General features: G+C 40.1%; 1 protein-coding gene across 1 annotated transcript in view; it reads right to left on the bottom strand.

Moving 5' to 3' along the window:
• Window positions 1-988: 988 nt before the first annotated feature.
• Window positions 989-25,334, bottom strand: part of CHRDL1 (chordin like 1) — a gene marked incomplete at its 5' end in the record, with an annotated part of 40,491 nt that continues 16,145 nt past the window's right edge. Inside the window, 8 exons of the mRNA XM_082003971.1 lie at window positions 989-2,008; window positions 3,254-3,343; window positions 4,507-4,674; window positions 6,424-6,618; window positions 9,894-10,068; window positions 11,843-11,910; window positions 15,693-15,786; window positions 16,782-16,927. Coding sequence (XP_081860097.1) covers window positions 1,878-2,008; window positions 3,254-3,343; window positions 4,507-4,674; window positions 6,424-6,618; window positions 9,894-10,068; window positions 11,843-11,910; window positions 15,693-15,786; window positions 16,782-16,927 — 1,067 coding nt within the window. The 3' untranslated portion in view covers window positions 989-1,877. The remainder of the gene's footprint in view (window positions 2,009-3,253; window positions 3,344-4,506; window positions 4,675-6,423; window positions 6,619-9,893; window positions 10,069-11,842; window positions 11,911-15,692; window positions 15,787-16,781; window positions 16,928-25,334) is intronic.

Raw genomic sequence — 25,334 nt, 5'->3', positions numbered from 1 at the left:
CTTGCAAATACACACAGTTTCCAGAGGAGCTCCCTTTTTAGTGTGTTTTCCTGTTATGCAGTGGACCATGTTAAGTGCTTGGTAGGGAGGGAAATATTCCTAAATAGCATCTGCTCTCTGTCCCAGCCTAGGGACAATGGGGTGGTTATATACAGGCAAGATCACTATGGACCTGAGATCACCCTATATGTATTCTTCCAATTCCCCTCAGCCTTTCCTACATCTTCATGTCTGTTCCTCACTTGTTCCTCTTCGTTGAGAAGCCCTGCACTGCACTCCTCCTGACACTGCCGGCAGCGCAGGCAGGACCTGGGTGCCACGAAGAAGCCTGGCTCTGAGCCCTGCTCTGCAGTGGGAGGCTGCCAGGGTTTGCTGCTCAAGACAAGGATCTCCTCAGGATGGTGAAGCTCTGCCTGAAATGGGCTTTTGGCATTCAGTGCTGAGCTCTCTCACACCTTCATCCCTTTAGAAATGGGTACACCCTGGAGTGCTGTCACTGGCAGAATGACAAACCCCCAAATCCTTGCTGTCACTGTTGATTTCCCTCCCTATGAAGACCAAGCCCCTTTCTCAGACCATTTCCATAAGGCTTTGTTCCCTAGCCTGTGTTTGAACAGCAGTATTCCTGTCTGCTTGTGGAATAGAAAATGGGAGCAAAAGCAGGCAGAGTCACTCACTTGGGATTTAATCCAACATCGCAGCCATGAGGCGGTGCAGTATTTTGGTGATTCTTCAGAGAAAATATTTTTTAAATGATACTTATACTTTTTCTGCAGATGAGAGCCACCTGTCTTAAACAGACTGAAGACATGCTATACTAAATTTAACAGAATGTTAAATCTCTCAGATGTGTTTTTCACCAAGATAACAGTTTTCACAGAGCTGCTGTTTTCTAAAGGCCTGCTGTAGCTGTTCGGTGTTTGTCATGAGAGACAGAATTGAGAGGTCACCCTCAGAAACATGCAGAAGATTAGGTTTGTAACAAATCAGAACAAATAAATTAAGCACTGTCTAAAGGAGTTATTAATCGGCAAGTTTAACCATCTAGGTGTTTTGAAAGTACTGCAAGTACTTTAACTTCTGCCACATCACTTTAGAAGGCAGTTTATCAGCCAAAACCATGTGTTAATAAGGCCCAGAAGAATGAAGTTACTAAGGCTGTGATAGGGAGCTAACACCTCAGATTTTTTAGAGAAGTGGGTGGAGGAAACAGTGAAAACCACTTAAAAGCGAACATTTGCTCAAATTGCTACAAAAATATAGTGATTGCCACTAACACCTGCTGTTCAGTTTATGGACTCAGTTTGCTCAACTACAAGACATCACCCCAAAGGCAGGCTGCTTAGGAGTTTGTTAGTTTAAATCTGTTTTTTGTGTCTCCACACAAGTATTGTATCACTTGTATTTTTCCTCCAGTACTAAAAAAAAAAAAAAAAAAAAAATCCATGAGTCATTTCAACACCCAGAAATGGTATAAATTCAGCACAGGAAATAATGCTCTCCATAGCTCCTGCACATTTATTAGGTGTCCTTCTTTTCATTAGTTTGAATAACTTGCCAAATAATAATAATAAAAATGCTCTGTTTTCTCTTTTTAACTTGTAAAGAAATGCAACTCTGGGAAAGTACAGTCTCTCTTTCTCCTTCCCCCACCAGTAATACAGAGCCTCCTAGTCTTTTGGAGGAGATATTTGAACGGTTGACACAGACCACTACACATAAAGCAGCAAATTTGCTGTGCATGATGTGAATAATTACTGCATTATAGTTTTGGGTTTTAGGGCAACTGTTGACTTAAGCAAAATAAGCCTGCAGTCCAGCTGCAGATCCAAGTTTTCATAAGTTTTCTTGTGTTTCTCCCTCCAGTGCTGTCTCCCTTAACAGTGACCCTTTTCAGACTTTTCAAGGTACAAAACCTTTACCAAATCCTCGAGCTCAGTCCTGCACACTCTGCTTTCACACATTTGGCTGATCTGAGCTTCTCCCTCGCTAAATATTTTCCACTGGCCTGAAAACAAAAATACAAAGGAGACAGATACTGACTTAGAAAAGGGCACAGGGAACTTCAAAGTCATTTACAAGCACTCTCCAGACCAACTGATTCACCACGGTCAAAGAGAGAATGTCCAATCCTCCCATGGAAAATATTCAAAGTATCTTACCATCACGTAACATATTCCGTGCAAAATAACTTTGTTGAAAATAATAAACAAGGACCAGAATATAATCCCTTTAATTAAGTTGTACTGTAAGTTGACCCTATTTGTTCAACCAGTTATGACGTTGGATACTCTGCTTTATCACAGTGATGTGATAATTTAACTCTGAGAGTAAACCAAAGTATTTAAAAGTTGGGAAGCAACAAGTCTAAGTGTTTCATGCATTGTGAACTCTGCCTACCTGTGTGTAATGTAAACTGTGTTTGCTGGACTTTAGTATTTCTATACATTTTTAATAATGTTACTAGAAATGCCTGTCCTGGTAACTAGAATACTGTATTACAGATAACAATGACAAGCTTATGGTAGGCTGACAGCAAAAAATGAGGAAACGAAAAGTGTCTGCTTCTCCCTGGTATTATCAAGAAGATATTATTCTTGGGAAAAATACTTTCTTGCCTAATTAGAGACCTCAGAAAAAATGATGACTTGTAATGCAAAAGAACTGGAAACTAAAAATGATTATACCTTAATTCAACTATCAAATTAAGTGTCATATCCTAAGCTGGATGGAATACAAAAAAGAAACTGCATCAAGAGTGATAAAAGAATTACATGTCCTTTCAAAAGACAGATTTTAATGAGGATATTGTTAAGAACATAAGAAAAGCTTCTTTCAAATCTAACATATACGTATGTAGGAGAATTCCTTTAATAATCTCTGAATTTTTTGCTTTCTAATGACTTTCTAAAAAATTGGGGTAACTTGACTTGTTACTTAAATAAATCAAAATTGTGCTGCTGTGCTGACATCAGTCATATTTCAGACTTAGGACAGTATGGGCAGAAAACAGCCTATCTTGTTTTTTATCAAAATACAGGATACTAAGCATGGACATGAACTACTGTTATATGTATGTCTATTTTAAATTGCTGTATTGTCATTATTTAAATCTAAACTTGTAAAATATTGGAGCCATGTAATGGAGAAAAAATTAGTACATCTGTTTGACCGTGTTGAGTAAAAAAGAATGTTTTTCAAGGCTATGATTATATGGAGAATAGAAACTTGAAGAGGTCAGAATTTTACTTACTAGGTGTTGTCCTTGTTATCTGCTTGAAGTAAGGAAGTTCTTCAAATTCTCTCTTGGACACTTTTTCAACATAGAAGTGACGTAGAATACCTTCAGCAAGAAATGAGAAGTGCATGTTACTGGAAATGTGCCTGTTGTTCTAAACCTGGGTTGCTGTCCTGCCTTTATGTAGAATTACTGCCATGTCAAGTCACCTTGTGAAATAATCCTTACCAGTTACGTGGATTTTCAGCCTATTTTTTTTAATTCTGTTTGCCACCCCCTTGGTTTTTTGCCTCTCCCCTGAAAATCTTTCTGTGGATTTATGATTGCAGAGAGTTTGTGAGGGGTGTGAGAATTAGGCAATCCTTTTCCAACATAGCTGAACCCTTCCTTAGTATGAGTAAATGTAAGATAACAACAGAAGCCAAAGTCACAGTGTCTTGGAGAAAACCAGTATTATTTTTGCAGTCAGATACCCTTTTTTGCCTGTCATGAGCGAGCAGGCAACATCACTGTCAAATCATCACATGGCTTCTTGAACACACACGGTAGTTATTAACCATCCAATCCACTGTGACCTAGTTTCTGCTCACACTTTGGGCTTGGCTTTGTGCTTTAAAGTGCATTCTAGAGAGATATTGTTTCCATGTAAAGGGCTGCACCATATGAGGGTTTCCTGTGAGGATCGCATACTTTTTGCTTAAAGTAGATTAATTAGATAGGATTTTTAGGAGGCTGGAGATCATTTTTATTATACTAAAAGTTTAGGATTTGCAGACGTGCTTGGGCTCCTGAATGCTTTTCTGTTTTTTTCTAATTTTACCAGTTAGTCTAGTAAAAGACATTGTTTCCATCCTTAACACATTTTTTGACCATAATCTAGACCATCATGGGTGTAGCATCACTAAGGCAGATAGGGCAGACTGATTTCAATGAAAAGCTTTTTGGTCCATTCTAAATAAGAACCTCCAGGCACTTGGTTCAAATGCTACTACCCATTTCTCTGCAATAAATTACACAGGGTATTACTGACAACCTGTTTGTCATTGTGCTTTTGCTCACCATGAAGAGTAGGAGTTTGCAGAGCTAGAGCTTTGTGTGTTATTAATGGTTTTTGTACAGCAAAACTTGAGTATGTTGGAAGTGGCTGTAATAGTGATATCCTAAATAGCCAGAAGAACAGCAGCCTCAAGATGCTTGGATTTGTACATTGTCCTGGTATTTTAATGGAAGATGATACACTGTTTAAAGAAGGAATTTGCTCAACTCACCTTTTCTAATTGTCCACACGTGTATTTCTATTTGAGGTGGCTTTTCAGTCTCTACTGCAATTTTTCTGATGGTTTCTCCTTCCTCTGTGAGAATGGATTCATAGACGGGAAATGTCTCTTTCCCACAGAAGTAATCTTTGTTGTCAAAGGTTTGACTTGGCACTTCTTCTGTTTAAGAAAAGCCCAAAACACATACTGCAGCTGTAATCAAGTCCCCCAGAACTTGCTTGGCACCGACAGCCAAGCAGGTTTAGTTTACAAGTAGAAGTTTTCACTTGTACGGCCACTCAAAGCCATCCCCAGCTAAGCCCCAGACTTTAATACTGTTATATTCTGCTAGGTTCTGGTGGCCTGTCTATGGTGGCAAGACAGTATTTGTATTTATAATCCAATTCCATAAGGAAATGAGCTGGGTAAAACCATCTGGTCTGTGAGACTCCACAATTTTTGAACTTGCTGTCCACTTTTCAAGCATATTTGAAATAATGGTAGAAGTCTCAGAGGCAATAAAATAACTAAATTAAAATTGGTGGTTGGACAGAGTGAAGAGACCCAAATGAATGCTTTGCTGAGGAAAAGGGCAGGCAGAATCTTTTTTGTATTTTGTTTGGCAGCAGCCAGCTGCCAGTGTAAGCCTGGGCTAGCCACAGTGCACATCATCTCTTGCCCACCTGCTAAAGTCATAGACCATTTAAGTAGAAATTGTAATTATTCTGTTGGTAGTTTGAAGTTGGACAAGAATGTAAGAGAGATGATGCAACTCAGAAACTCAGACTGCCATTTGTGGAAAACCCTAATAATTAATACATCTCCACACATACAGGACAGACTGCAGGGAGAGGTTCAGCTTGTTTAAAAACTGGCACATAGAATCTTGAAGAAAAAGACAGTAACTTTCTTCTTGCTGTTAAATTTTCTGTTGAAGCCTGTTAGCCAGGTTTTGCTGACTTGTTGTCCTCTCAAGTGAGCCCAGTAAAAGCTGTGGACCTCTGATTCACGAGTATCCAAAAGGGTCTAGATACATACCTCCTGCCTGCCTACTGCCACTGTGTCGTGCTTTTGCCCAGTAAGCACGGCTAACAAGAGAAAGTGGGCAGTGTGCATTCTACGAAGAATTTCTATATGCAACTGAACAACTCATTTCCTCAGCATTTCTGCCCAATGCATCACCAAACAAACACAGAAATGGGCCATATAGATTAGAAAATAAGTTTAAAGGCACAGAAGGGAACTGGTCACTCTACCCTTTATATCATACGCAACATGGCTAGTCATTTGGCAGATAATCAGCAGATTCATATTGGCAGATTTTTCACTAGCTGTAGGCATTGATTTCAGTAAGTAATGTCTACATAAGTTTAATCATTAGTGCAACATAGAAACAATGCTAAATTTGTGAGAAGTTAGTATTTATTTTAAGGATTAAGTTACATAACTGACACCAATCAGTTTATAATGAGGGGTTTTGAATCCTTCTGGTACATTTTGAAAAGCAGAAATGATATTGTCTCCATGCAAATTTCACAAGCTGGAGAATGATTTGAAGGTTCTGTGGGCACTGCAGTGAGGGAAGGATGGGAGAGTCTTTTGACAGTAGTGAACTTTCTGTGTATGTTTCTTGTAATACTCTCTTTGGAAATGAGCATCACGAAGTCATGCTAACAGTAGAGAGAAAGGCAGTGACTGATCAGAACATATGTGTCCCAGGCAGCAAGCCCCTCCGTTTGAGGAACAGCAGTGAAGAGCAGGGCTGCCCAGACAGCTCTGCCTGTCTCACACCGAGATCTCTGCACACACATTAGAACAATGTGCACAACTATTGCTGTTTTCATCAGATCTTATTGGGACCAGAAGGCTTGAGCCAAGCCCCTAAAACATGCACAGCAAAAAGGTGGTCTGCAATCAACTTTGTTTTACCTGGACAGACTTTACAGCATTTTCCTTCTACTTTCTGAGGGTATTTGCAGGGATATTGCTCTGGACAATGAATTTTCTTACATTCTTGTTTGGTGATGTTGCAGGTGCACAACACACACTCTACGATTCCAAAGGCCCGGAGATTAGGATGCCACGATTCACCATGCGAGTATGTTTTGCCATTTGAAACACAAACTATGAAAGAAGACAAAAGGAAGAAAAGGTACAACTGGAAATGGTATGTTCACTGGCTACCTCTCTATGAATATTAATTTGATTCATGCACATTTGCTTAAAGGAGTGTCTCTATACGTACTTTGTTAGTGTGTCTGGCCCATTTCTCTGCTTGTTAACTTTAACTTGGAATTTTGCTACTTAAAATGAGTCTGAGCCTATGAGCACCCTTTTCTGAGCAGTTTTGCCTTGATTCCAACTCTGCTGACACTGGTGTCCATCACTGTTTTGAGGAGAACAGTGAAGGTGGCCGAGTCAAGTATTTGACTAGCTCCTCTCCAGTGCACACATTTCAGTAGTGCATCGTCAACCAGCTTATAAAACTCACTCCTTCTTCCCCTCCTAATCTCAGTCCGCACAGAGGACACAGCCTGTTACATTGGCTCTGGCTTCTGGAATTGAATCTGCAGATGACAGGATCATGACATTTGCTACGGAGTCATCTGCACAATTTTTCTTACCATTAGCTGAACATGGCTTTTGCGGTGAGAGCCATGCTATCAGCAGGATGGATTAGTGCCACCTGGGCCTTTATTGCTTTTGCACGAGAGTTCCGGCTACACAACACACAGAACAAAGCAAGGGAATGTTGCAAAATGCAGTTTAATGTCCTTTGGGGAAATATATATGTCTATAGGTATATAGAGATATTAATCTTTTGGAATCACAAGAAAACATTAGCAAGAAAGGATGCACACGGGACTGAAATTTCATTCCAATAGCATCTAAGCACATCAGAATATTTATTTTCATCAGTGCCCTCGGGAGACAAATACAGCTGACACAAGGAGAGTGGAAAAATCCATGCCTGGTAGAAGCCAGTTTGGGTCACCCAGCAGTTAATGGAAATTATATCACTTTACACCATGTTTGCATTTGTCCTATAAACCTTACTGCTTTCTTTTAAAATATTTTATAAACACAAAGAAAAATGCAAACTAATCCTAACAAGGTGAAAAAAAGGGCACTGCCTGATTTCTAAAAGCAACTAAAGTGAAGCTGGGATATGTTGTAAATATTTCCAATTCTTCTAATATGCCATCATTATTATTAATGCTTTTATTTGTAAAATATGTTCCTATTTTGCCTGTAACTTTCAAAAGCAATTTAATTTTTTTCTGTAATCTGAAATTTACATCTAACTGGTAACAGATGTGACCAACTGGCTTATACTTTACTGAGTTACTGAGATTTATGGCGAGTGTTCTTTGCAATGTATTGTCTTTCATGGGGTAATGCTATCATTTGGTTTATAATTCGCTGCTTTTTAACTCTTTCTTAAGACATGTTTTTATTTTAGAGGTAAGAAACAATTTTGTTTCTCAAATAAAAGCAAATAAAGTGTTACCTGTATACTAAGAAAGCGAGAGAAAAAACTATAAATAAGAAAACTGGTAAGTACTCAGCTGCTTGGCAAGCTTCTTACATGCTTAAATACTTGTTAGTCATATTTATGCTTGTATGGATTTTTTTTTCCCAGCTAGAGTTGTCCAGTTCCTTAGCACAGAAAATTAAATAATTACTCTGAGGTAGCAGATGAAGCCTCCAGTAGAAGCCAAAATATGGCAAATAATTTCTAGTTCCCCAATGCCCTGTTTTTGGTGCTCTTCATGTTTAGAATGATAAATTTGCATCCCTGCAACTGCACAGTATTTGCATGTCAGAGAATTGTTGTGTATTTTTTAACTTGTTGAAATGTGTCTCAAGGGGCATGTGCATTAATTAATAAAACATGTGTTAATTGCACAAGAACAAAAGAAAATACATGGTCAGCATTCTTGTTTCCATCATGGGGATCTCTCAGACACTCTCCAGGCAGTGAGCGTCTGAAGTTGTGGCAGTTACTATACCCTGCATCCAGAAATATGTCTGTATGCTCTTTATTTGCTGAAACAAATGAGTTAGAAATTGCTTTGATGATGTCTTCATGTGTGAATTACATGTCAAAGATAGTGCACTGCATGGAGATTCCTGCTCCTAGATTCAGCATAAAACACTGGCATGATCTGAATGTTTTTTCATGCTTGTTCAGGTGGATAATAAAGATCCTATGGCCAACATTCCTTCGGTTAGTTAATACCTTAAAAGATTAGTTGGCCCTAATACAAGGGCTTTTAACTCTTTGTGGGTAGTTTCTAAGTGCATACTGACTGGCATTTGTGGACAGATGCTGTTCTGAATATGCATTTTTACAGCTATTTCTTTTATGGCTTCTTAGGCCTGTTCCTGCAGACTTCTGATCAGAGGTACAGCCACCGTGGGAAATTAGCATCCCAACCTTTTTATTGTACAAAACCTGCTGTCCCACTAACTGGAGAATTGATCTTTTCCTCCTATTTTTGTCCTTCCTGTAATGCAGCAGGAATATGATTTAGTCATGTTTGGGTAAGGTTTGCCTTGCTTTGGCTCAAAGTTCTGCTGTCCCCATAATGTAATATGTCCTATAGTATGTTATCACAAGGCACTAAAGGAATCATAAGAGTGAGATTCATTACTTTGGTTAACTTTGCCTTTTTACAGCTCTGGCATCAGTGCAGGCTAATTGCCTACTCTGCCTCCAGTATTAGTCACAGAGGAGGAAAAGTACCGCTTGCATCCCACTGTCTCAGAAAACTAGCTTAATGTGGCGGAAGTCATGACATTGTCTTTCTTGAGAATAATTTGCTAAGCCTTGGAGGCAGAAAACCTCTTGACACTATGGCAAAGCTTTATGGTCTGAGAGTTGTTGGGCAGTTTAAACATATGCTGTTTACAGGTAGTAAATTTACAAAACAGAAAAAAAAAAGAAAATAAAAGAAAAAAGAAATAAAGAAAAAAGTAAAGAAAATAACTGTGAGCAATTTCCTACTGGACAAGTCATTGTGTGAACAAGTTAGCGAATCTAAAGGCATCATAGTGTCCTTTATGGCACAAAGTGCTCACTTTCCTGATAACTGCTGAAGTGTTCCCAGAATTATGTAGCACAATCCCACAAAGTAATTCAGAGAGCAACGTGGTAGTGTAGTGTCTTTGCAGAGTGAAGTGCACAGTTGTATGTGTCGGGACAACTGATCTCAGTCAAGAGCTAATTTCGTATCCCTAATAGCGTATTGCTTTTTGCCTCCCTGATTTGCATTGGGTCTCTTGATACCAGTGTGAATTTCCAAGACTCTGCTGTATATTTTGAGAAGTCCTTTTGAGCAATAGGTGATTGATTCCTGACCCAGAGTAATACTATAAGAAGTACTTGTCTTTACCTCGTCCGTGCTTATGCTTGTTGTTGATGACGATTTGTACTATTGTTCCTGAAGCTTGCTGGGGATCCGGTAGGACTCCACGGTTACTCCTGGCATTGGGAAATCGTGGAATGTTGACTACCTGCCTCACAGAGCTGGGTGAGAGGTCATAGTGGGAGCGATGGTATGAGTGTCTCTGGAGACAGAAAGAGAGCAGGAAGGCAAATGTCTCATTCCAATGAACATAGGGAAACAGGCTGTACTAGAAGCTTCATGCAGGCAACGAGAGTGTTGCCACTCTCATCAAACATCATTAAATGTAATGAATGGCACCATATTAAATAAAGGCCATTCAGGTTTTGCAGATAGTTAACGTAATGAAGTCACCTATGCATATGCAGTGGTAACTCATCTCACCAGACTGTATATGTCAGTGTAGGTGTCTTTAAGTTGGTCAGCTGAAGTCCCTCATCAAGTCAATGAACAGAGAGGCAATTTTAGAACCTGAACTGTTATGGATCTGCATCATGAGGAGATGAATCACAACCCAGAAGTGCTTATTTCACTCCACGTATTAAAAATGGCGTTCAGAGCTAGAGATCTACTTTACTGATGTCTACTTTACTTTAAGATGAGAATTGCAATCCTGTCTAGTTTTCCTCATCAAAATTGCTTTCTGCTGGGGCTCCAGTGGCAAAGCATGTCCAGAATGACTGTCCAGCTTCCTGTTTGCTTGCAGCTTTAAACTCTCATGCCAGGCCAAGGTTAGCCAGCCTTGCATAAATGGAGCAGAACCTTACTAGAATCTGTCTTACAGACTGGAAGGTCTCATTTTATTTGCAAGGTAAAGTAGTAGTAGTAGTGTACAGCATGTTTTCTAGAGCAAAAACACTGATTGTTTTCAGAGAATTACCCTCCAAAATACCCATGGGCATGAAAGGATAATGTGTATTTACAGCAGTTATCTTATAAGGCATGATTCTTCTCACTAATCCAAAGATCTGTTGGTTCATGTATGTAGGTAGCGCACCTAATGCTTAAAAGTTCTTCATATTCTCTCCAAATGCAGTTATAAAAATAATCTCTTGAGGAGTAAGTTGTTAACCCCAGAGGTAGTAAAGCCCCTAAAGTAAATATATAGATGTGTGTATGTCAACTGGGACTCAAGTGTTTGCCATTCTGATTTAAAAGTGGTGCTTGCATAGCAAACAAAACACTGTAGAATTTTATTCTTATAGAGCATATACAACAAAGACCAAATCCAGAGCCTGCAGGAGCCGGCATTGAGCATTATTCATGAATTCAGGTTAAGTTTATTAAGGGGTTTGCAGAAGTAGAAGAAACCTGTTTTGGGATATATTCACAGAACCCAGGATGAAGCCGTAGATATTCACAGAATCACAGAGTCACAGAATAATTAAGGTTGGAAAAGACCTTTAAGATCATCAAGTCCAACCGTCAACCCAACACCACCATGCCCACTAAACCATGTCCTGAGGTGCCATGTTGACACATTTTTTGAACACTTCCAGTGATGGTGACTCCACCACCTCCCTGGGCAGCCTGTTCCAGTGTTTGACCACTCTCTCAGTATTTTTTCCTAATATCCAATCTAAACCTCCCCTGGTGCAACTTGAGGCCATTTCCTCTCACTCTATCGCTAGTTACCTGTGAGAAAAGACCAACACCCACCTCACCACAACCCCCTTTCAGGTAGTTGTAGAGAGCGATAAGGTCTCCCCTCAGCCTCCTCTTCTCCAGACTAAACAACCCCAGTTCCCTCAGCCGCTCTTCATAAGACTTGTGCTCCAGACCCCTCACCAGCTTCACTGCCCTCCTCTGGACACGCTCGAGCACTTCAATGTCCTTCTTGTAGTGAGGGGCCCAAAATCATCCTTTTATGTTTTTTTTCCCAATGTACTGGCATGCATAGCAGGAAAATATGTCTTTAAATTGTAGGCCACACTTACAGCTTCCCTGTTGGCTGGCTGCCGGAAGATATCTCCGTCAGCATGTTCCCATGATAATTCTCCATCTCCTGTACATGAAGCAGAGCAGTATGAGTTAGGAGAGTAATTGTGCAACACCTTAGGACACACGTAGGGGAAAAGTCTCATCGAGCTTTACAGCTAAATTTAGGGTGGAGGTTTCATCAGCGTGTAGAAATGCCAGTCTGTAGTCTGACTTTATTGTACTAGATTCTGTAGAGACCAAAAGGAAGATCCCTTCCCAAACATTATGCAAACTCAGGATGAAGATTTACTTCCAGATTTAGGCGGCTTAACAGGCTTGCTATGGGCAAGGTAATTTCCAGCAGCCATTTGCTATGTGATCTCAGGCAAAGGCGAGGAGATATGACTTAGCTTAGCTCACAGAGAAAGGCCTTCCATCTTCCTGTGACCTTCCATCTCCTGTGAGGGAGGGAACTCACAAGCACAGTTACGGTTGCTCAACTGACATGTAACTTGACCGAGAATTGGATCCTGAATTACATTTTTGTAGTCAGCTCTGAAGTGTAGCCATTAATGAATAACATTGTATTATATATATAAAGAAAAAGTAAGGCATACTTTGTCCTGCAAATTTCCTGCCCCTGTATCTATATAGTTGTTTTTTCCCTCTTATTTTTGCTTCATTTAATAAAAACTGATAAGTCACAATTTACCCCCAGGTATGATTATAAACCAGGAAGGTGCTTTCATCTGTCTGTCAAAGACAGACTCTCATAAACAGAAGTGATGGCTGTGCTCAGTGCATGATTTATTAGACACAAAACAGCAACTCTTCTAGGAAGCCAGGCACATGTGATGAGTTACAGCAGGATGTGTGAGAAGTTGGCCCACTAAGACCGGATCTCATCTAAGCTCATAGAATCCTGTATTTGCATGTAGAGAGTATGAAAAGTTCAGCACTGCTTTTTTGAATCGGGCCAATAGAAGTACTATTTAGTAAGGCTCATAGCACTAAGGACACTTATAACAAAGTAAAGACATTCTGACTTGTCTTTTAAAAGAGAAAAGGTTTTGCTAGAGCACTTGCCATTTGTGCATGTGATGCAGAAGTAATGAATGCTTTTGAGAATCAATGTGAGGGACTTGCAGAGCCAGGCTCTGGTTCCTTACAGCCAAACATGTGATTCATGGAAAGGAAAGTTGGAAAGAAGAAGAAACCCTCAGTTTCTATTCAGGAGTAGTGTCCAGCTGTTTTCGTTAATAAAGACAACTTCATAAATACAAATATAACCAAGCATAAACTGTGGTGGAAATTACAGCAGGGAAAAATCAGTTCAGGCTAGAGAGACAATGTGGCTTTAAGAAGTTTTTAAGAGATGTATTTAGAGGTGTTCCTCGATTAAGACAAGCCATGGAACTTGAACCGATATCTGATTCTTGGAAAACTTGTACAAGAACAAGAGAAATCATTTAGTGTGGAGCTGAGCTTGGAATTTATCCCAGCCTTGGAACTCAGATACAGGTACAGATAAAATGGCTTTGCTAGTAGCTCAAAGCCTAGCTCTGGATATGCCAAGAATTGCACTGGAATGCAGAGCAGTACCACCACATCAGGAGCCTTACACTAATGGCACAGATCATGGGCTTGGGTCCTTGAAGGAAGATAGCGGCTGCAGCAGTAGTAGTGTGTGATACTGGCCTGGGAGAGCCAAGGTGCTGATGCAGGTGTGCCTCTGGTTCTGCCCTTAACTCACCCAGATTTAACTCAATCAGATCTATCATGGATCCACTACCTTACTGCATACTGTGTATCAGCATTTTGTCCTCTATGTAGTTTTAGAACTTTCCCCTTAAGGGGAAGTTGGATCCTGACATAAATCAGCACCTGAATCATAGTGCTTGGAGCCTTCTCTAGTCAGCAGTAGAGGAATGAGTAGGAATATCAGCAAATTTTAATATATTATGTTAATACATTTGGCCATGCAGGGAGCAGAAACTGACTCACAGTTTCCTCCCCATCAGCTGTGCTAGATCTTGATGCAAACATTTTGTTTAGGTTTGCATTTCATAAGAATCACAGAGGGGAGATAAAACAGCTTATGCCCTATTGAAAAGGATGAAGTTGATTACGAGAAAAATGATCATTTTAACATTTTTAAATAAGAGTATTAGACAATGGAATACATTAAAAAAAAGATGCATCAGTGGAGACACTGGGTCATTTCTACTGCATAATCCAATTTAATCTCATCTCTCGTATGGAAATTCTAATGAACTTGTTTCTCATTAGTGACTCTCTGGCTAAAGTGACCGATTTCTTTAGTGTAAGGCTAGTTTATAGCATAGCTATGTCTAATACTTCATACTTTGAAAGTCAGTTTTATTTTTGTAACTAGAAAAGGTTGGTTTCAAATACAGATCAAGTAACTATCAGGGAACAGATACTAGGAATCAGATGATTAGCAAAGATTTACTTTAATTGGCTGTCAATGTATTAAATTTAAAACAGTGTATCACTAAATTTCACCCTGGGAAGTCATGACTATCACCTTGCCTGCTTGAGATCAGAAAGCTGTATAAGCAGTTTCCCTGGAAAAATGGTTCAAGATTTGTAAAGATACTGTGCAGCACCATGGCAAAGCAGCAGAGAATGAGGAACAATTTCCATGCTTAGAGATCCTCATCCTTGCTCTGACTGAGCTGATGTACTTAGGCAGCACATAGCATTGCCCTGCCAAGAGATTAGTTCAGGTCCTACATCGTGCCACACAAGTTAATTACCACTGCATCTCTGCAGGGTTAAGTAGCTTAGACGGCTTGCTGCACTGACATGACTACACAGCTTCTATCCAGGAACTTGTTCCTTCAAAGTGTGCTGTACTATCTCTGCATCACGCTGCATTATTAAACACTGATGCACTCTGAAGTACCCTCTTTCTGGCTCAGCCCCTTCACCACTCAGAGCTTTTGGTCTAGCATGTGTACTCTTTAGGACAGGGACCATGGGACTGTTTGTGTTTTACAACTCTAGCACCATAGGCAAAATTATACAGCCAACAATATAATAGTCCTTGTTTTTACCATGCAATAGTACTGAGTCCAAACAAGCAGAATCTCTACAGGATATAGGTGCACAAAGGTGCAAGCAGGAGAGTTTTTCAAAGCAGCCTTGCATCACTGATATCAATAGAGTGGCACTTCTGAAAACCATAGGTACCTTTACGTGCTTATCTGCATCTTTGAGAACCGGTCATAGGTGCTTAGATACCCTAGAAGTGGTGATTCAAATGCCACAATACTAACAGTGACATAAAATACATTTAGAAATTCTCAGACATTTAGATGGGCTTTTAGACATACATTTAGGTTTAGACATTCAGAAAGGCTGGGAAGGCCCCTAGAATCAAGTCCCCTTGATGCAATTGCTAGTACAATACTGAGTATAAATTGACACCTAATTTAAACTACAGTAATTGTCCTTATCCTCTGAATTGAAATTCTTGTGTCTTGCATAACTTGAGTGGGTCTGGTAACCTGTCAGATAGAAGCTTGTCTTTTATTACAAAGCTTTTCTACCCAGAGCAATGGCAGCTATTTCAACACATCATCTGAAGCCTTGATTTACCTCATCATGGGGATGCAACTTTATTATCAGTGCATTCTCTCCTTCCTTCAGTTTAGGAAAACAAAGGTAGCAATCTTACCCTGCTGGAATTTGAGGTTTAATTTCCCAACATGCATTGGATTGTAAGTACATGGGAAATTTGCAGATAGTATCCTGAGTGACAATGCTGGTGCACAGACAGGGCTCTGACAGGGGAAAGAGTAAATTCAGAGCCTGTCCTTCTGTTGTTGTACTTGAACTTACCTCTGCAAACTGGACAGCAGGACTCCGGAACAGAAACTGGGAAAGAGCAAGTTAATTTGGGACAAGTCTTCAACCCACAGTACACATTTCCTTCCTGCCAGTAAAACACAAGGACCATTTAGGAGTCATCGATTCGTCTGATACTGTATATGCATTTTTTATGGACATGCTTAAGTCTAGTATATGTGTTTACGTAAATGCCACTCTAGTATGCAAAAGCAGAATATTAGACCAATGAAAAGTCTGAATAGCTTTTTTCAATTTTTTTGTTGGAAGGTCCCTTCCTTTAAAAAAACATGAGGAAAAGGGAAGAGGTAAAAGTGTGTGGGGAGAAGAACTGCAATTATTGTAGGCTGAAAATGTACCTGACATTGGCACTGAAATCACCCGGTGTAAATTCTTCCCCCTGCTCTCCCTCAGGTGTGTCTTACCATTGACCTGGAGGAATAGCTTAGCAGTAACTAAAAGTCATAAAACCTGTTCAGTACTTGACCTGTTAAATTTGCAGTTAATGATGTAAAATACGATGATGACTTGATCAGAGGAAGCCCAGAATTGCCAATACTTGATACTGAAGAGCTGGTTGGATTGAGAGGGATGTTTTGGTTCTGGCACTGGCTCTGAAGAGTCACTGGGTGACTGCTCAAATATACTGGATTTGAACTGGTGACATCTCAGGAATGACACTGTGGCCTAGTGCCAGTTTACAGAGCTGTCCACTCCCAGCCTGTGGGGCTCTTTACTTATCAGCTCAGTCCAAATGAATTCAGTTTCAGTCATTGGCTTAGTGCTATATTTTCCAGTCAGGTTGAAGTGAAATATTCTATATATGCCAAGTAGCAGTATTTTACCTGCTGCCTCTGCACTGTAAGCTCACTTAGAGCAGATGCTTGACAGGGTAAGCTTTGTCCGCTGTGTTTGAGTAAGAGGTAGGCTGGCATTTACCAGGTGCTGCAGACTGGCTCTGAGCACTCTCATGAGTTTCAACATTAATTCTCAATTCCCAGCCTTTGCTATGTATTGCTTATGTCTTCTAGAAAGGAGAAATGAAGCATAGACAGAGCAGGGCTCTCAAATCGTGTTACTTACTGAGCAGCTGCACTGGGCACACTGGTTTGCTTGCCTGTTTTGGAAAAGCCCCTCTGCCACAAACATTTCGCCGTGGTTGTAGGTGGTGCCATTGTATTCACAGGATTTCCCGGTGATTTTGCTGCTTACTGAGAAAAGGGAGTCTTCTGGAAGCAACAGGAAAGGAACACTTCATGCAAATGTTCTTGATAACTCACAATATCACAAATACAGGGGATGAAAAGCTTTCCTTCTCCCTCATTTCTCTTTATCATAAAAGTACAAGTTTTGTCATACTATAAAGCATAACTGATATTCTCATGCTGCTATTTTGCTGAATTTTAATAATTCACACTTGGAGTTGACTGTCCCAGTTAATCTTAGGATGTAGATGATCAACTGCAATGCCAGCACTGATGGCCATGTCGCGTGCTGCTGTATTTTCTCTTGCTCTGCCTGCTGTAGCATTTGATATTGGGATAGACAGGTGCAGTTATGTGCCCACTTGTTATATTTACATGGCTTTTTAAAGTTTTAATGTAGATGGCATTAGGTCCTGTATATACACAGACCCCCCACTATCAATAGGACCATTCTAGCATGGTTTCCCCCTTCTTAGTACTAGTATCATTTCATTAATGATTTGTAGTGGTGTAGCCCATAGAAGACTTAGTTGCAGATTAGCAGGTTGTCCCATAGGGCATGCATGATTCCATGCCATCCACAGGCACAAACTTTCTGGTAGAGAAGCAGTGGTACTGATGATGGAACTGTGTCAAGAGAAAACTATGTACTATGCAAGTACATAGCAGCCTTCCTAGCAGCCTTCACAATTCATTGCTGCTCTTGTTTTCAAAATGGGCAAAACTTGTCAAAGGCAGGCTTCAAAAGCCACCCAAAAGCTGATTTTTCTCTGACATGCACTGTAACGTCAGATGTGCAAATGAGTGCATTTTGTTTGCAGAACTCAGTGCACGTGACAAAGTGCACAAGATAGCAGTGTCAATTCAACCCTGAAACCTCCTGTTTCAACTGAAGATCGTATTGAGTTCTGCACCACGTGGGTTAAATTTTCTTCTGACATACAGCTATCTCTACCTTATGTTAAAACATCCCCTAGATTGTTTAACTATTAGCAGTTGACAAACTGTGCAAAGGGATTATACTTTACCTATGAAATGTAAGTCACTTGATACCTATAGGGCAGTGAATCTGGCCCTATACGTTTACATTCACATAAATTTAGCATCTCGGCATGGGAAGAGGCATTTTGAACAAGAGCTCTATGGAAGTAACAGTGGACCGTTTGTTCTCTGGAGCCCGAATCACTGCAAATTTCTAGGAATGCAGCTGAAATTTCATTCTGTGGGTCTGGGATTTCATGTAAAAGAAACCTGACCTAAAAATTCAGGTTTTGCTGTAACCCTTTTCATTATCTATCTGATAAAACTGAGGAGATGATTTTGTGAAACTGTGCCACCACAGAACGCACATTTTTCACCTGGGAGCTCAAGTGAAAGAGCAGTGTTCTGCTGGCATGCACTGGCATTAAACACTGACACTTAAGAGTCTTCCATAAAAGCATATACTTAGTTACATTGGTCCATCGAATATTAATAATATTTTGAATGGTAAATGTCAAATCTGGCTGTGGAACACACATGTACTACAGTATTTGAGAGTCTAGTGGGTCAGCAAAGAATAATCTGCAGGAGAACGTCTGGAGAAGTTAGCCATTTGGGGTTCCTTGCCTGACATTTCATTTCTCCTCGAGACAGACACAGCATTTGCACTTCCTCCTTTGAAGCACCAAATACGTCATTATTTCAGTACAATCAAGTGTGTCTAATGATACCTTTCTAAAATCTGACAAATAGTACAGAGCTTTGACAACACCTGTGCTTGGCATAGAAATGCAGTGCTTTTGGCACCTTCTGTATGGTTTGCTAGTAATACACTTTCTGGAATGGCAAGATGTATGCTTTAATTAAGACACAACCTTTGAGAGTCATCAGCAAAAGGTTCAAGTGACAAATTCAGCTACGGTCCCATTAGGCACAAATGTTGAAAAACATGAGTAAAGAGGCGCTTCTCAGGACTGCACTACCTTCCAAAACTTATGTCACCATAGTTTCTTGGGCTTTCCGAGAGTCACCTTGCAGAAAGCAGAGAAAGAGATTGCCAAACCTTTAGTTATCCCCTTGCCCCTTGGGCAACTGGAAGAGCAGTAGAGCCGGAAAGAAATGTGAATGAAATGAAATGAAATGAAATGAAATGAAATGAAATGAAATGAAATGAAATGAAGAAGGAGAATACAGACGGCTCTTGTCTGTATGTGAGGCCCTGTTCATGCAGCCTCTGCAGGACATTGCTGTGCCCATGTGGGATGCCTGTCCAAAAGCAGTGTTTGGCTTGTGGTCTGACATTTGCAAGGACCAGTACTTGAATGACTCTCATTGACATGAGACATCATGACTCTTCAGAGTATTGGATGAAGAGAGTAAATATTACTGCAGATTTACCTTAGTATATGCCACATTGCTCAGTTGGCTAGGAAATGACCAAATGCCTTTAAACTGTGGCTTCTAAGTAGGGGAAGGAGGATGGTGAAACTTTCATTGCTTGGAAAAATGACAGTGGAGAGTTGCAGTAGGTAGTTGTTTTCATCTATATTTCTTTTAAGTTGGTCACAGAAGTTAGGCCTATAACAGCTAAATCATAACGTGCAGCCCAAAACACATGTACGTCTGCCTATCTTTGGGATATGGGATGAAATTCGATTGCTATTTCGAAGACTTAATTGTAAGAAAAGTCAACTTCAATTACAGGGCGTAAGACCATGGTTTAGGTCCTACGCTGCACATACCTATGCATTTGATTATCTTTTAGCGTATTAAGTGAATGGGCCTATTTGGTTGCATAAAATAAGGTTTAGAAGTTTTCAGATCAAGACCACATTATGGCTATTGCAAAAAAATATATACAGTCATATATTGGAGACAGCATATTGGAGAAGGCAACTGATGCTCTCCAAACACAGCATCTGTCTAAAACTGCAAGGAAGCTTTGTTTATATTGCATGTCTAAATATAACTTCTGTCTGGTGCAGTTTTTCTCTCTCTGTGTCTTTGCTAGTGTGTGACTGACTTTCTACAACTAGGACTTCCCTTGGTTTCTTTTCTAGTGCTCTTGAAATCATGGATAATTAGAGGAGTTCAAACTCCCTCATGATACCATATTTTCCTGCAGAATGTGAAATTAGAGTCATTGTGGATTGTTTTAATAAGTGCCAGGCTTGAACTTTGAAAAATCTTGGCATTAATATTGACATCAGCATGCATTATTCTGTGCCTTAGTTAAGATATGTTAGAATGAGATTAATTAACTGCAAATATACTGCCTTGCTCAAAGCTCTATTTGTAAACCTTGCTTCCTAATCAGGATTGTTCCCAAAGCTTTATCTGGCATTTTAATGGTGCTGACTAACATTGCTTTAATTAGCTGCCTCTGTAAAGTACCAGGCAAACCATCTGTGTGAATCCTTTTAATTAACTGGGTTCAATCTGAGCTTTTCTTTCTGGCATTCATAGCATATCAGTGGAAGCAATATAAAACAAACAGGGTAAAGATGTTATAGCATCAATCAAAAAGGAAGCGTCTTTGGTTCTGTGGTTGGCATCTATTCTCTAAGGACTCAGACTTCAGCATAAAAGTTGACAAGCCGTGCTTACATTTGCCTGTGATTTTAGTGCGATCAAGATAAGACCATGAGTTAGCAATATGGATAGCACTGATTTATCACCAACATTGACAGGGGGCTAAGATGTGCAACCTAGGCTTTGTGTGACTTGTTATGGATTTGAACCTATCCTGTAAGTACTTTAAAGGTTGAACCTGGCTGAAGAAATCTTTCAGGTTTTACAAATAGGCAACAGAATAACACTGTATCAAAAATAGATTAGCTTCAAAACAATTATTTTTTAAAAAGCAATTGGAGACCATGGTGGCTATGCTTGAATTCTTATATCCAAGCATTCCCCTCTTTCAAACGTGGGATTCTGTCCAGCTTCTGTTGCCTACCTAGGCTGTTTTTTGCTGGAGTGCCATTACACAAGGTAAATCCTGGCCTCAACAGAGCCAATAGGTTTCCTTCAGGATTCAGCCTAGGTGCTTGCTTGAACGCTGCTTTTTAAGATTATTTTTCAGATGGATGCTTGTACTAGGAGGAACTATTGATCTAGACAAAGAAGATTTGTATCAATTCAGATCTGTAGTACAGCCTGATATAAAAGTTCAGTATGAACCAGAACTGCATGTAGGTATAGTTCACATATTTCATGAACTGTAGGCCATTTGGCAGGGCCTGTGAAGAAACAATATGGCAAGAAGTTTGCCATGAAGGGATGCTAACTTAGTGTGAAGTGCAGCACTAATGCTTTCCTGATAGTCTGACAAAACAGAGTTAGATACGAACTTGATAAACCACAGGCATTTTTGTGGAAATTTTCTGGTTCAGTGGAGTCTACTCCAATCACAGATTTTTCATGGAAACATGCCTGGGTTCACAGAATCACAGAATCACAGAATCATTAAGGTTGGAAGGGACCTTCGATGTCATCAAGTCCAACCATTAACCCAACACCACCATACCCCTAAACCATGTCCTGAAGCGCCACATCCACACGTTTTTTGAACACTTCCAGTGATGGTGACTCCACCACCTCCCTGGGCAGCCTGTTCCAATGCTTGACCATTCTCTTGGTGAAAAAATTTTTCTTAATATCCAATCTAAACCTCCCCTGGTGCAACTTGAGGCCATTTCCTCCAGTTCTGTCGCTAGTTACTTGGGAGAAGAGACTAACACCCATGTCGCCACAATCCCTTTCAGGTAGTTGTAGAAAGCGAGGGTTCCTGACGGTCTGCCCAAGACTTGAGGTTTCCAAGGGCCAAGGTTTGAGGGCAGTCATATTATGTACACAGACCAGGGCTTCCTGGCTTCTGGGGCTTTCCAGACTCCTGGGAGAAAGAGATACTGTGTCACATGGATCACAGTCAGTTTTGGAAACCGCATCTTTTAGCTTTTTCTGTTTACAACTCCATTCCTTCCTGGATTGTTGTAAAAAGTTGGTCCTGAGATGCTTTACCCTTACTTGGATGTGGAGCAGAAGAGCATCAGTTATCTGCAACTAATCCCTTGAATAGCTTAGACAAATTCCATGGGCAGTTCCTGGCGTTTGAAACAGTGGTAACTTCTGTAAAAGTATTTATGTGCTGAAAGTGAAAAGCAGTAACTGGCTATGAGTAAACTAGCCTTTTGGGAAATGTGGGGTGATTTACTTGAGGAAGGGCTTTAGGATCCAGGCCTTACTACAGTCAGCTAAGTTCAACTTGGATCCTTCTGGATAAAGTCAGGAGGTACAGTTGCTAACAAACAATTTTAGGACATTAACTAACTGGCAAAACCACCACAGAATCAGTACAGTCATGGCATGACAGTAAAGTATTTATGATGTGACATCTGACCTTCAAGACAAGAAAATCAGTTGCTTTTGGGTGGTCTTTGCCATTGTGGACCATGAGGCCAAGCATCTTGGCTTTCTGAAAGTCATTGTGCCAAGCTTTATTGATCTGCAGCTAGTAATAGGTTGAAGTGGTAACCGAGTGTACTCCCGAAATGGAGATTGTACAGATTAGACAAGGGAGGTGTGTAGGCAAAGTTCATGCTGCTGCATATCTCTCAGCAGGGTCTGTTAGGACCCTGCACAGCACCTCAGTAAGGGTCTGTGGGTTTTTATTGCATCTCTATGAGATACTTTCTTCTACAATATACTGGCCATTCTTGTTAGTACTTAACACTCTCAATATTGCTTATTTTAGTATCAGAACATCTGGCAAAGATCATTTTTTTAAAATCCTACAGACTCTTGGCTTGCTGACTTAGAGACTATTTTTAAACTGCAACATTCAGAATCACCTAGTGTCATTTACTTGAAAAAGATGGGCTTTTAACATCAAGCAGAAACGCTAGGCACTCAGCGTCTTTGCAGTTTGTCTGTTTTATTAACCACCCTTATAAAAACAATCAAGTGCTAAACAATATGAAATTAATCATGAGGTCTAATGCCTTAAGAAACTTACCATACTGGGAACTGTTCTGCAGATAGTCTCTCTGGTCTTTTGTAAGTAGACAGATGATAGATTATGAATTTGAATCCAGAGAGGATTTTATGAAACATGTTCTCTGAATCAACATGGAGCATAAGCATGTACAGACCAAGAAACTGAGGATTTGTTTTGGAACCCTATTCACTAGACAAGCAATTGAATTCTGCTACAACTCTGGGACAACTGTTTGCATTGACATCTCTCCTGCATATTCACTTGTATTCCCAGTGAGTTTTGCTACTTACTGAACACAATTGAGAGAGTCAGTTTAGTTGCAACAGGTACTTCAAAGCTCTCTAGGCTGTATCGTGGTGCAGGAAACTGTCTTTAGACACCAGCTAACTGGTCATCTTTGAACATCCTGCTTCTATACAGAAATCTGGTCATCCCAAATTGTAACATAACACCATGTGAGGCGATATTACTTGTCTTGACATTTAAAATTGGCATAAGAATTGCAGGTTATATATTCAGAAGCAACACATAAAGAGCAATTATGCAGGTCAAATAAAACACAATTCTTGGAAATGTGCAGAGCATTTCTAATGCCAAAGGAGAACCTGACTAGAGTATGAGAGTAATTCTCCTTGTCTTGCTTGTTGAAAATTTTATGAAACCTGAATCAGCCTAGGTACGCACACTGTCCAACACAAGTGAGTAGCACTTTGATGACCTGACATCTGTTTTTCAAACAATTGTTTGCTTGGGTAGGGCACATACCCCTTGGTCTCCTTGTTACAAAAATATTGCTAATTCTTCTCCTTCACGGAGTCCAGGTCTTCTCCCTACAAGCCAAATCATTCTCTAGGGTAACATACACATAAGTCAGGAGAGAGATACAGGGATGGTTCTTGCTTATTGAGTCTTTTTACTGGTGTTTTTAACATAGCGATGTTAAAGGATAACACAATGGGTTTCATGTTCCACTGTGAAGGATTAATTCTAGGAGGCCCCAAAACACTAACTGAAGTAGTGTGGAATAACATTAATGGGATAACTTATTGATGCACAGAAAATTACATTTCTGGATAAAAGCCTGCAGGTGGAGATGCAATTTACAGTGGGTTGAAAAAAATCCAGGCAACAATGTAGAATAAAATGCTAACTTGCACTGACTGCTGGAAGCTCAAAATGTAGGGAGGAGAGAGTTGCAGATAAGACGTTGGAAGCTTTCTTTATGTTATGCACCTTGTTACCGCTCTAGCTTTCTTCAGCTGCTCCCAGAATGCAGGTTGCAGTTGCTAAAGACCAACCACAATGTAAAAAATGCTGTGTTTTCCTCCACCACTGAAATGTATTTTTAACATGAAACAGGCTGTCACCCACAGGAGTTGTGCATCTGTCTTAGAATGAAATTCAATTTGTGTTTGTGTACGGGACAAGACTTCCACAAATCAGCTAGCCTGAGTACGATCATTCACAACAATAGCTCTATCCTGAGGTAGACACATGCAGAGTAGGAACTGTGCCTCCCACTCCAACTTTCAGCTTTTATCTGAAAGCGGAGCTGGGACTGGCAGCAGGAAAAACAGTTCTTGTCTTTTTTTTTGCCAAACACCCATGACAATGGGCTAGCTCATGGATTTTTTTTTTTTAATTCCTAGTGCAGAATCTTTAAAACTTTAAGGGTAACAATATACCATAAGGTCCCACTTTGCACGTGGTGAAGAGCATCTTTTACACCACAGTATAGATTAGTCCATTTCTTTCAAGTGGGTCCCAGTGAGTGACTTCTGGAAGGAAGTACTCAGTGAATAAGGCTGGAGACTAGGACTCTTAAATAAACAAGGTGTAGCATTTTAATTTAAATTTTGGGGCAGCAATATTGAAAATTAATTCAAAGCACATGAGCTGTGCTTTGGTTCAAAACACTTCCCTGCAGTAGGTAATGCTTTTACACCTCATGCAGAAGAAACTAAACTAAAAGGAAGGTCCTGACAAATGGTGTGCTTCATTCTCGATGGCATATGCTAGTAACGCTCTGTGTCACTGGTATATGGGGAAAGCAACAGCAAGTGCTATATCAGTATCACATTGGATGGCAGCAGGTTTGGACTCTCCTTTGTAGTTGTGCATGTTTGCTGCCTACTAATGCACATTACTTATCTTTCTGTGTTATCAAGGACATGTGTACAATACTGGAGAATCTAAAGCTCCTTTGCGGCTTCTACTCACTGCAAGATACAGACTTGAATCTGGCATCTTACCGAAGCAGGCCCAGAGTGAGTTACTGCGGTTTACTCTTACAGTTACTTTTGACTGCAGAGGCAGTTGGAACATGTTTGAATTCTCTGTCACCCTTATGTACAGGAAAGAAGCACAAAGCGAGTAAATCTAATGACTTTGAAATTCGCTTTGTGAAGGGACCTGGGCTAAACTCCTCTCTCCAGTTTTAAAATGGTATGTGCC

Source organism: Phaethon aethereus (genome assembly GCF_964289735.1).
Source record: "Phaethon aethereus genome assembly, chromosome: 10".
NCBI classification, from domain to species: domain Eukaryota; kingdom Metazoa; phylum Chordata; class Aves; order Phaethontiformes; family Phaethontidae; genus Phaethon; species Phaethon aethereus.
Note: the sequence above shows the minus strand (reverse complement) of the source record. Positions and strands in the feature narration are given on the sequence as shown.